This window comes from Ambystoma mexicanum, chromosome 4q (assembly GCF_040938575.1).
Source record: "Ambystoma mexicanum isolate Mex_15411 chromosome 4q, UKY_AmexF1_1, whole genome shotgun sequence".
NCBI classification, from domain to species: domain Eukaryota; kingdom Metazoa; phylum Chordata; class Amphibia; order Caudata; family Ambystomatidae; genus Ambystoma; species Ambystoma mexicanum.
Window position 1 is genome coordinate 324,175,790 of NC_090928.1, and position 13,233 is coordinate 324,189,022.

At 43.9% G+C, this 13,233-nt stretch overlaps 1 protein-coding gene across 5 annotated transcripts in view; it reads left to right on the forward strand.

Annotated features, from left to right (window-relative positions):
* Positions 1 to 13,233, forward strand: part of BIRC6 (baculoviral IAP repeat containing 6) — a 3,097,233-nt gene that overhangs the window by 1,354,681 nt on the left and 1,729,319 nt on the right. For all 5 annotated transcript variants that reach the window (XR_011268132.1, XM_069607902.1, XM_069607904.1 and 2 more), the window contains one exon: positions 4,683 to 4,816. Coding sequence is in view for 4 of the 5 variants with exons in the window: in XM_069607902.1 (XP_069464003.1) it covers positions 4,683 to 4,816 (134 nt within the window). In the remaining variant the exon portion in view is untranslated. The remainder of the gene's footprint in view (positions 1 to 4,682; positions 4,817 to 13,233) is intronic.

Genomic DNA, 13,233 nt, shown 5'->3' on the forward strand with positions numbered 1-13,233 from the left:
CAACCTCAGCCTTTTCGTGCGCAAGGACAATCATGGAGGCGATGATCCTATCGTTCTTATACCTCATATGGGAAGACGAGAGGAATGGCCAGTCAAATAGGGCCAAAGAAAAGCCTCTCGTGGTGGACGAGGAAAACGGGCTAAGCCAGCTCCAGCCTCTTTGCCATCAGCAGCTGCAACATCCGCCACAAAACCACTTTGAGGACTTGCACCACAAAACACCTGTAGGAGGCAGGCTGTCGCAGCATCTGCAAGAATGGCGAGCCATTACTTCAGATGTTTGGGCTCTAGAAATAATAGCCCAAGGCTATTGCCTTCCTTTTCTAAAGCAACCTCAAAGCATTCCACCAGGGAGACACCCGTTGAAGCTTTCAAATCCGCTCCTACAGCAGGAAGTTCTAACCCTGCTGGAGAAAGGTGCCATAGAACCAGCACCCGCAGCGGAGAGGAACAAGGGTTGGTACTCCCTGTATTTTTTTATCCCTAAAAAGGACAGAGGACTGAGACCCATCTTGGACTTAAGAAGCTTGAACAAGTTCCTCAGGAAGGACAAGTTCAAGATGGTTACTCTTTCTCAGATCCTTCAGGCCCTTCAACTCCAGGACTGGTTGGTGTCATTGGACCTCCAGGATGCTTATTTTCATGTGCTGATTCATCTCAAGCACAGAAAATACCTGAGGTTCGTTGTTGGCGACTCACACTATCAGTTTCGAGTCCTGCCATTCGGGTTGACCTCCGCCCGAGGGTCTTCACCAAGCTAATGGTAGTGGTGGCAGCGCACCTCAGGAGAGCGGGGGATTCATGTCTATCCCTACCTGGATGACGGGCTGATTAGAGCGCGCTCTCCAGAGCAAGCTTTGGATCATCTGAAAGTCACCTGCCACTTCCTCCACAAACTGGGCTTCTCCTTCAATTTAAAGAAGTCTCAAATGACACCTTTCCAACAGCTTCAATGCATAGGAGCTGTATTAGACACATCCTTGGGAAAGAGCTCGCCTCCCAAGACGAGGGCTCAAGACATTCTTCAGATGGTTTCAAAATTCCAAAACGCCCAAAATCTCCAGGCTTACGACTTTCTACGGTTGCTCGGCCTCATGGCGTCCTGCATTTTTCTGGTGCCAGAGGCACGCTTGAGGATGAGATCCCTTCAATGGGCCCTAAAGACTCAGTGGTCCCAGTTCTCGTGTCAAATTACGGATCTTCTTCAGATTCCGAACAAGGTCAGACAAGACCTTCTATGGTGGACCTGTGCAGAGAACATCTTAAAGGGAGAACCCTTTTGGCAACCATGGCCGGAGATCACAGTAGTGACGGACGCCTCTCTCCTGGGGTGAGGAGCACATGCCAACGATTTGACACATGGTCGCTGGTCTCCATCGGAGTCCAAACTACATATCCACCTTTTTGGAGCTGAGGGCAATCAGACTAGCGCTGCCATCTGTCAGGGGAAAGAATGTCCTGATAATGACGGACAACACAGTGGCCATGCACTACCTAAACAAAAGAGGAGGCGTGGAGTCACTACCCCTGTGCAGAGAGGCAATGCAGCTCTGGTATTGGGTGATTCAAGAGGGAATCTCTCTAACGGCAATTCATCTAGCCGGGGAAGAGAATATGACGGCTGATGCTCTGAGCAGGCAGAACACGGTGCCCCACGAATGGGAATTGGCTCAGGAAGTCATTCAAGAGATCTTCGCCCTTTGGGGACCCCCTCAGATAGACCTGTTCGCAACCAGTACCAACCGAAAATGCAAAAGGTATTGCTCAAGGGAATTTCCCCCGAGAGGAGCCTTGGGGGACGCGTTCATGGTGGATTGGAATTTCCCACTATTGTACGCGTTCCCTCCGATTCCCGTCATTCCTCAGGTCATCAGGAGGCTGAGTCGCTTCGGGAACCGCATGATCCTAATTGCTACAGATTGGGCCAGGAGAACATGGTATCCGGACCTTCTAGATATGTCCATCTGTCCTCCAGTACGTCTTCCTCAGAGAGAGAACCTTCTCTCTCAAATGAAAGGTCATGTTCTCCACCCAGAGGTCAGAACACTAAACCTTCATGCTTGGTATCTGAAAGGCTGAGATACAGGGATTGTTACCTCCCAGATGATGTTATGGAGGTGTTGCTTTCGGCAAGAAGGCCAGCAACAAAGTCTCTGTACCGTTGCTGTTGGAAAAGGTTTTGCAACTGGTGCAGGGAAACGAATGCCCATCCTTTTCTGTGTTCCATTCCGGAAGTACTATCTTTCCTTCTGACCCTATCACATAGATGTCTGAATATCGGAACAATAAAAGGTTACCTTGCGGTGCTTTCCATCCTCCAGCGCTCATCGGAAGAATGCTCCTACTTCAAAATTCCTTTGATAACACAATTCATAAAAGGTCTCACTAATGTGTTTCCTCCTCACCCATTTCAAGTACCGATTTGGGATCTAAATTTAGCATTACAATTCTTAATGTGTGCCCCTTTTGAGCCTATGCACACGTGTCCATTAAGATTATTAACATGGAAAACAGCATTTTTAGCTGCTCTAACATCAGCAAGAAGAGTGAGCGAATTGCAGGCACTATCTTCTGGGCCACCCTATACTGTGTTCAATAAGGGACAGAGTTGTGTTGAGGTTTAAACCATAATTTTTACCGAAGGTAATATCGGATTTTCATTTAAATCAGAAAATTGTTTTGCCCTCATTCTATCCTCCACCTCATCCTTCTAAGGAGGAAGAAAGACTACACAGACTGGACCCAAAAAGAGCGTTAAGCTTTTACATCTCTAGGCTTTCTAGACTTAGAGTGGACAACCAGTTGTTTATAGGCTACACTGGAAGAAAGCTGGGGCAATCAGTAACAAAACAAACAATTTTGCGCTGGATTGTGCTTTGCATTTCAGAATGCTACAGACTCCCACAAAAAGACCCACCTGAAGGGTTAAGAGCTCATTCCACCAGAGGAATCGCCTCCTCTACAGCCCTTCAAAGAGGTGTCCCTATAAGGTCCATTTGCGAAGCAGCAACTTGGTCTTTGCTTCACAAAATTCTATAACCTGGATGCTTCCCAGTCTAGGGAGCTAACCTTTGGAAAAGCAGTGCTTTACTCTGCCACCTAAGGGCATTTAAAAAAGAAAAGAAAAGATAAATAAATCTGACCCCTCCTCTAGAGGATCTATGCAAAAATACTGCTTTGGGAGCCTATCTAAGATGAGGAATACGTTGGAGGACACAATCCATTCAAAGAACAAGTTACTTCTTACCTGATAACATTCTTTCGATTGGATGTTCCTCCAACGTATTCCTCATCGCCCTCCCAACCTACCCCTCTGTAGATTTTTTCCGGGTTCTTGCCATCTCAAATCTCGCAAGGCTGATACCTGTATGCCGACACAATACACACAATACAAGATCACAGACACAAAAGAGGGGGAAAAACAGAACTGAGGCCAACGGGCGCTTCGCGTGCTACTTATACACCCGATAACGTCACCCTCGATGGAGGCCCTCGAGGGACTATTGACTCGACATCAACGCATGGCGCTCTCTGCCGAAAAAATTTCCGAAGAGCAGAAAAGCTGGATGGAATAAATCTAAGATGAGGAATACATTGGAGGAACAGCCAATCGAAAGAACTTTACCAGGTAAAAAGTAACTTATTCTTCTGAGGGCTGTTCCTCTCTCAGATTCCTTATTGGCCTCCCAACCTGCCCCACTCGGCAGATAGCTAGTACACAATCGGGTCTGCTGTCGCCCACCATCACTTGCTATGGAAAATTGGTGGCACTGAGGTCACTGGGTGTGGCCCCTTAATATATACTGGCCCAGTGTCCTATCCTGTGTGGGGCATGTAGAGTTGTCTGTTGGAACAGACATTGATCCGTGTTGTGCCCCCCCTGGTGGTGCCAATGTTTCCAAAGATCAGTTATGCTGTGGCAAGGATTAGCATAATGATGAATCCATGGGAGGGACATCAATCAGAAAGAACATTATCTCAATGTCATTTCTTCATTTTTGTTGTCATGGGGGGTCATTCCCAGTAGGGCGGTAAGGGTTAACGGTCACCGGTAACGAGACCGGTGCCGTTAAACCCTTACCGCCCTATTCCGAGTTCCCTTTGCGGGTTGGTACTTAATGCCTGCTTTTTGCAGGCGTTAAAAAACCAACCTTCAAAGGGACCTAGGAGCTAATTACGGCACCGTAATTTACGGTGCTGTAATTAGCGCCTTCCCCATTTCCATTGAGCCCTATGGGCCAAAAATGGGAATGGGGAAGGGCCCATGGTGAATGGGCAATTACCGCCCCCTCCAACCTTGGAATGGGGCGGTAATTACGCCATTTACCATGGCGGAGTCGGAAAGATAACGGCGTCAACCAAGGCGCTAATAGCGCCTTGGTTAACGCCAGGGTCGGAATGAGGCCCATTGACTATTAGTCATCAGAAAGGGATCTGTTTTGACGACTAAGCAGTGAATGACGGATTTATTTATTTTTGACACTTTCAGAAGTATGATTGGCTTTGCATTCGCATGTTAGGCTTTGAAAGTTCATAAATTATATTGGTGGTTGAATTATGTTTGATATCTAACTGGGTTAATAACTTCTCAGAAAAATGAACTACCTTGTTGCCGTTAGCAATTTTGGAAAGTTAAATATACAATACATCTCATGAGTTTTGCTTCTTTTTTTTTACTGTAGGGTCTTCATTTTGCTATCATGTATTGGCCAAAGATCACTAAGTAACAGTGGAGTGCTGGAAAGTTTGCTTAATCTGTTGGACAATCTTCTGTCTCCTTTACAACCACAGTTACCTATGCATAGACGAACTGAAGGTATTTTTATTTTCTTTACAATGGTTCTGCCACCCTCTTAGAGATCTGTGTAAAATGACTAATGCTCTGCAAAATTTGTTTCCACCTGGCCTTTGCATAAAATTAAGAAGTATTGTTTCTGCAAATGTTTTTTATGTATTTTTGGGATTGCATTCCGTTTTCTCTGCCAGTGGTGACAAGTCCTCAATATTTCTCTCCGACCAAGACAGTAGTTGGTTATTTATTGATCCTTGTACACAACAGTGGAGCCCTACATCTAGCCGCGGTTCCCGAAGTGTGGCCCTTGTCATTTAGGGTCTCCCACCTCCCTAACCCAGATCCATCTATCATCAGCTGGGCATTTGATGGTTTACCTCATACAGATACTTTTGCCCTGTCTAGTCCTTCTTTATCCATGCAGAGGCCTAAATGCTCAGACTCCCCTCCCCCCCACCAATACCACCGCTCCCTTTGGGAATTCCTAAGTGAACTAACGGAGATAGTGCCTTTTTTGGTGGTGTCATTTCCTGTAACCGTGCCCTACGTCCATCCACTTCTCAGGTCTTCACACACTCTTCCTCCTACCCATTTCAACCCATTCCAATACTCTTGCTACGCCTCCCAATCTTTCTAATTTTCCTACTTCTCACCTCTTTACTCCTACCACTTTCTTACTATACTCCCCAGCCCTAACTCTCCTCATTTTTCTCTCCCCCTCCCCTTACTCCTTCTCTCATACTCCTATTTTCACCCCACGCTTCTGCTCTTGCTCACAATCACTCTCTTCTACTCTCAACCCCCACTCCTATTTAATCTCCAAAATTACCCAAGTCGCTCTCACAAACAATACCATTACCTCACTCCCAACACCTTACTTTCACTCTCTCCAAACACGCCAGTGCTCTCCTCCAACTCCTCCACCTGCAAAGTCTTCTGGTCTCCTGGTCCTCCTGCATGTCCTCCAACCTCACCTGAAGTACTCTCTCTGAACATGCACACTCCTGGGTTTTTATATCCCTCCCCTTCTTTTCTGTAAACTTTGCTAGCATCCCAGTGGTCACTCTGGTGAGCAGTCTGTGCGCCGATCATTGCTTGGTCTAAAACATATACATCATAGCCGCTCCTCTTGTGGACTGGAACTTTACCTGCGAGAGTTCATGAGGGCCCCCACCCCTTCTGCCACCTTTTTCTTCCAATTGGCCATGCAGTTCCCGCCATCTGGTACCCACTTGTGTTTCAGGCAAGTTACTAACTATCCACTCTTTTTTTGGTGTTACCTGCTCTCCCCTTCCTTTGTATAGCACCCTGCTGGTTCTAGCCCCTTTGCTGCTATTCCATTGTCTCCTTGTAGCAGGTTTGGAGACCCTTTGGGAAGAGCTGGGTTTCCCTGTTTGGCTCCTTAGTGGGTGGGGAAAGTCCAAAAAATCATGGAAACCATTTCTCTTTCTGGTCCAAGCTGGGTTTCGGCTGTTTTACCCACATGCATTGTGTTACTAGCTGTCCTATCGCATTCTTAGTTTCTTCTCCCCTGTTGCTTGCGGCAGCGTAATCGGATTAACCTCTGTTGGCACCCAAAGTCCTTTGTCCTTAAACTCTGAATTTTGCTGCTCCCAGTAGTTCACTGGCCATTGCAGTGGTATAGAGACTGTGGTGCATGCTGTAGTGATGGCCTGATGTGAGGATACTGGGCCATGAAGGTCCCCATGGCTCTGTGGGACTGTCTGAAACAATGAGAAACATGACCAGAATTAGAGGGTACTAGGCACCGGGACAAGGGTAGTGTTACTAGTCGGCACACGCAATGTCGAACATTAGGAGCCAGAGACTGGGGACAATCAACTTTTCCACAACACTGTAGTAGGTCTTCCCTTGGCTATGCTGTGGTAGGCCACCTACCCAGCTTTGGGAGGAGTTCCTGTGCTGCTTTGACCCAGTCACTTAGCTGCTTCTTATTATAAGAATAGGATTGTTTTGGGAGCAGTCTGTTTACAGAGTTCTGTCTTACAAAGCTTTCAATACCCCCTACTCACATGTGGATGAACACCATGCTTCATGTACATTGCACACAGGGGGGCTCATTTGGTACTACTGAAATTGCAAATGTTCAGGCCTTTGGGTGCTTTTTTGCATAGTGCACACTCATCTATTCTGACATTTCTCTAATGTTAAAGTTCAGCTGCTGCACTTTATTACCCATCATACTTCAATAGGTACCCTAAAATGTTGTTCGACTTAAAATGGCAATGGTTATTCAAATTTGAAAATTCTTGTGTTGTCCACAGTTCAATACAAGCGCTCGTAATATACTGAAAACCTCGATCATGGAAGCTCACGATTATGAGCGATGCATCGATAGAAAACTAATTGGAAAAAGACACTTTCTTGCACATTGTTTAACCCTTACGTCCTGCCCCCTTTCCTCATACCTGTGGTAGTACATCTCATAACCCTCGGATGTTAGCCTTTTTGCACTGCAAAATGTCACAGATGGCACAGAAAACAGTCTCAAGTAGGACAGTTATAGGCAGCCTTACAGTAGTGAGTTCGGGCAGGAGTTCCAGTCATTACTCCAGTGTTTGGTGTGAGAGGAGTAGCTGTTGAATTGGAGCTGTGTATTTAGCGCTTGTGACTATCCCTTTAATTGTTGAGACCGCCCTTATAAACTCATCCCAGGCGTGTAAGTTCGGGCAAGAGTTTGTCATTACTCCAGTCCGAGTCCAGGAGTAGTAATGGAGGACTCTGACGGATTGGCTTCATCTTTGCGACCTAACACCAGAGCAAAGATGGCGAGAGAAAACCAGCCATCAGCACTACTATGGAAATGTAGAAACAAGCACTGCTCCCGTGGATGCTCGGTAAGTGAAGTGAGCGGTATGATTGCTGAGTGCCGTACGATGCAGATAAATAGGAACACAACAAAACATGGAGGCACCAACCTTAGCGAGAGTTCTACGAATGCTAAATCCACTGTGCCCACAACTGACACTGACATCTCATGCAAAACCTTGGTTGAGAGCAGTAGTGTAGTTGTACTTATGAACGTCAGATGCCGAGCTGAGTGAACTCTGAATTCTTGTAGGTACAGACTGTGCTAAGTCAGATGCCGCAATGCAAATAAATGTGAATCTAATGGGCGGCCTTGTCTGCCAGACCAATGTAACCTTCCTTGAAAAGACTTCCAAACTAGGACAAAGGTAACGCAGACGGCAGCAATTGCACCAACCGCAACACATGCTCAGCCTTTGAAACAATTAAAGAAACAGAGTTCGATTTGAATCAGCATGAAAACCAGTTCGACCCACCTGGAAAGCTGTTGTCAGGCACACAGCCCAGGGCGAGGAAATCGGCAGAGGCAGACATTGACCCCGTCTGATGCTCTGGGGAGCTCTATGGGATTGGAGATTTTGAGGGTTGCGTTGAGAGACGCCCAAGTGGGTGGGTTTTGCAAAGCGAAATCACAGGTCGGAAACATGGCAATCACCTGCCTGAACATGTTGCCGGCAGAAAGCAACAAGACAATTGCGGATAATATCCCGGAACATCTGAAAGAGGTGCACACTACTTACAAAAGTGAAGAGATAGAGATAGATAAGGAAAGGAAAAATACCACCTCAAACAGCAGAACGATAGCTGGACGTCGACACACAATTACTCAAGAGAAATCTCATGTCATTGACAGAAGGAGTATATTGTCACTGCTGATAAAATACGATGAGCCAACAAATCAAACACTATTGAACTGTCTTGAACAGGGCCGACAAATATTTATTTGTCCCACCAACGACCAGTAATTTAAAGTCTCTATAAACATCGATCAAGACTCATGGAATGAAGAGGATATTTCAATTGACAATGAAGATGTCCGGTTGGATGATAATCCAGCGCATAAAGAGGACAATATGCTTATACCACATCAAATGCAGAACATCCAACATCTGAATGAACAAAATAACTGAGAACGAGCTGGAATCGCCCTTCCAAGATGCAAAGTATCCATCCCGCTAATAGGGAATCGAGGGAAAGCAAGAAATAAAATCCTACACGAAATATCAATTGCAGAGGAGATTTGTGAATTGGAACAGCAGGAATTTTATAAGCAAAATGAAAGCCAGGGATAGGCAACCAACAAGTTGTGATCCTGAACCCGCCTTCTAATGGAACACAAGGAGGCAACATGAATGAACGAGAAGGTAACAAAGGAACACAGATAGGCCAGCAAAGAAACGCGGAGCCAACAGGTCTGGCCCAACATCAAAAAACTGACATGGATGGGTGGTTCAAAACTTTAGTAAAGAAACAAGACTGGATACAAAGCGAGGAAACCGAGAACCAGCATTGAGTACTAATTGATAAGAAGATGAATGAAGATCAAGAAAGAAATTCACAGCGTCCGGATACCGCTCTGATGCTTACAGAGCAAACGAGACTGAGGAGAATTCAAATAAAGCCGAGACAAAGGATGCAGATCTTCCAGGCGAACAAACTGTGCCATCTAAGCAAGTTTTCACTAACAAGCAGACATTGGGAGAAATGAAAAAAGTGAAGATGATTCCTTTGCACAATTCTCTGGAAAAAGTAAACTTTCCATTGCTGCAGGAATTCCGATTCACAACAACGTTATGGGGGCAATTTTAATCTCCCTTGCTCCATATACCAAGTTGTATGAAACATTAAATGAGAATATAAAGGATAACACCAACCTGCTGTTACAAATACCGTCCAAACTAATGTACTTGGAAGCATTTTCAGCAAAACTGGAAGACCGGTTAAATCACTGCCGTATGGCAGAGTAGGCTCTGTGATTTGACAAGTGGAGACCAAGATGAAAAATCAGTTCACACACGCCTTATTAGATTCACTAAAATGGATGAGAAAAACTGCTGAGTCCAATGAGAGAGAATGTAAAAGAAGGCATGATGTTGAGCTTGAGATGGCATTAGGACTTTAGGGGTCATCAGCCACCTAGTCGTCGGTTCCTCCAGTGGTCCCCAGATCACCTACATGTCGGAAGACTCAAAGATCTCATAACACCGCTTTGGAACCGAAAACAACAATTGATTACAATAAAAAAGTGAAAGACAAGCCAATTACAGGAAAGAAGAAGGCCCAGTGTCCTCAAACTTGACCAAATCACTGAATCTGGAGACTGATGGCTTAGAAAAAAGGACAAATTCCAGAAACAACGCTATAAATAGTAACATGGATATTAGATAAAACTCAAGCCATAAGCGACCAATAGGAACGAATCATGGAACTGCAACAAAGGACTGTCTCTATCCAGTCTTTAATACAAATCAAGGACCTTCTCCAGAGGCCACTGTAGCCAGGGGAGCCAATTGTGGCAAACCAAGTACTAGTGCAATACAAGATACACGAAAATATCCCAAAAAGAAATCTAAAAACATCAAAACTGGTACAAGAAATAAGTGATCAAGCTTGAGGGCCTTCTTGAGAAATATTCAAGTGATTCCGTCACCTGAAGTGTTCGAAAGAAAGAAGCACTCAAAGAAACGAAAACTGCTCAGGCTCCAAGGAGGATATAGACATCACTCAGACACAGATTCAACCAACAAAAAAGAATCGGCAAGAGTGGTGATGAGACAGTCATCACTGGAAGAAAATGAGACTGTGGTTATGGATTTCAAGAATGAAGAGTTCTCTGAAGAGGAAGTTCACTCCTTTTTTTCCACAATGGAACAAAAACAAAAGAGAAGACAAATAGAAGACAAGGAAAAGACCAGAAATAATCGAAAAAAAACTGGAATCCAAAGAAACCAGCAGAAACCACAAGCAAATCAAATCGAAGCACAAATATTGAATGAAAAGGGCCTGTGACTGTGGAATCCAAACCTATAATTAGGATTGAAAATATACTGAGTGACAACGATGACACTGACTTGAATCAGAAAAATGTGATTCAGCCACTTCATTGCTTGTCATCACTTAAGTGCATCTTGTCAGAAGGCATTGCAGTGGTTGACTATAAGAATGAGAATAAGAGTGGATGAAGTTATCTTACATCTGTTCTCTTCAAAGGTAAAAAGTAAGATTGTAAATGAAGGAAGTAAATTAAGAAAACTGGGATACGATATGTATGATCATAACACAAAGCCGGTAGAAAACTAAAAATCAAAAACTAAAATTAGTGAAAAACTGGAGGATATACAAAAGGTACAGAAAAAAGATGCTCTTGATGGATTATGAAAAGGGAGAAGATAAGAGTAACATTTGAAATTGCAACCAAAGAACAAGAACATTTTCAACAAAAACGTTCCAGGAAAGAAACATCCTCGAATGACTGGGCATGGTTGGCAAAATCTCTGACAACCCAAAAGAAACATAAGCAAAGAAAAAATAAGGAAGACAAAGCAGTGAAACAGGAGACGCTCAGCTCATGGAATACCAGGGGATTCCTTCATTTATTGAACTGTACAAATAAAGATCTGAAGGATGCCTCATTATCTGTCTACAAGAGACTTATGGTGGTATGTTGCTACTGATTAAGCAAGGAATGGGTACTTTAATATTAAAGAAAGGAAACCTCAATCGATTCCTACAATGGGCACTAATAGAAACCAAAGAACAGGACTTGCGAAACGAACAAAGATCACTGCTAATAAACATCTACTGGAACCCACAGAGAATCAAGACCGATGTATTGCTGAATAACATTGCGACCATAATCGAGAAAGAAAGATCTAAAGTGGCCGACCTGGGTGTGATTTTGTGTGGCAACTTAAATATCAAATGCTTGCATGCCCAGGGACTCAATTATTGATGATTTGAAATCTGGAAATTCGGATGCAGGAAAATGCGTCCAGATGGTTAAGGAAAACAACGTAATAATGCTGAATGGGCAAGTGAAAGGGGACATTCCTGGGAAGTCAACTTGGACAAATGGAAGTCAGATCAACAATAGACTACATATGGATACTTAAGAGTCATCTACACAAGATCGACTGTATGGAGGTTATAACACAAGAAGCGAGTGATCACAATATCCTGCGATTGACCTGGTCGAAGGATTCAAAAATTGATGCAACAACAAAAGTCAACTCTTTGGAACTAAATCCCGGAGGAAACCGACTGAGAATAAGGAATAAAGATGTCACTGACTTAACGGATAAATAAAAAATTCAAATGTCACTAGACAATGCCGATCCTGCATACGATTCACTACTGAAAATCTACAATACAAATCTGGATCACATCTGTCTCAACTAGTACCAAAGCACCAATACAGTATGAAACTGGCAGCTAAATGAAAACAGCTGAGATGAGAAATTCGTCAAATAAAGAAAATACTCAGAGGTTAAGAGAAATCATTGCAAATCAAAAGCATGAAGCAACAGTACAGGCACTGGATAAGAGCTTTTAGATTTTTAAGAGCTCAATAGCAGGGGGAAGGGATGTTACGTGCAATGGCACAAGTAACATCTAGGAAGACGTGGGACATAATAAACAATCAAACTTTAAATCAGCAATGTCGTTTCACAAGTGGAGTCACTGAACTCCAATGGATAAAACACTACGCAGTAGTATTTGGTAGTGCCACCGCAAGCACGGGAGTCATACCTTTAGAGAAAAACATCCCATGGAATATCACGAAGGATGAAGAGCACATGGAACTAATGATCAAAAGGTTCAAAGACTCAACGGCAGCCCGATTGGACGGTTTAAACAACTTACAACTGAAAAAAATCAGGCAAAATGGCCTAAACAGATAAGTATAATCTTCAGGAATGTTGAGGGGAAAAAAAAGGATTCCAGCATTGTGGATGAAAATCATCACAATCCCGATTTTTTTTAAAAAGTCAGGAGAGATGATCCCTGGAACTATCTGCAAATATCCCTGCTTGACACAATTGGAAAGATACTTGAAGCAGATCTACAAAAAAGACTTTCAGAGTGGGCAGACTTAAAGAAAATCATAGATCCACGCCAGACAGGTTTTACAAAAGGTACCAGTACGGACCTGAATGTATTCATCTTGTCACTATTATAACTTACTGCCATGAAAGCAAAGGAGAAATTACATCTATCCTTTATTGATCTAAGGCGAGCCTTTGATGGAGTTAATAGACAAACTCTGGAACAAACTGGAAAAATTGAACTGCCCTGAAGAACTAATGCAGCCAATAAAAGCACTCCATTATAAAACCTCAACACGGAAAAGGATTAATAACAAGGGCAGCCTATCCACAGAGTTAGTAATTAACAAAGGAGTGAAACAAGGGTGTCCGCTTGTGGCAACACTTTTCAAGCTATAGATTGCCGACCTGCCTGGGGCCCTAAAGCACACAAGACACTTCCCACAGAGAATTAACAATCAGGAAATATTTATCTGTTCTCCAGCATGGGGTCTGGCATGGATTCATATGCTCATGAATATTCCCCGTCGTCAGGCTTGAAATCCTCGGTAAAGAAAAAAAAATCAG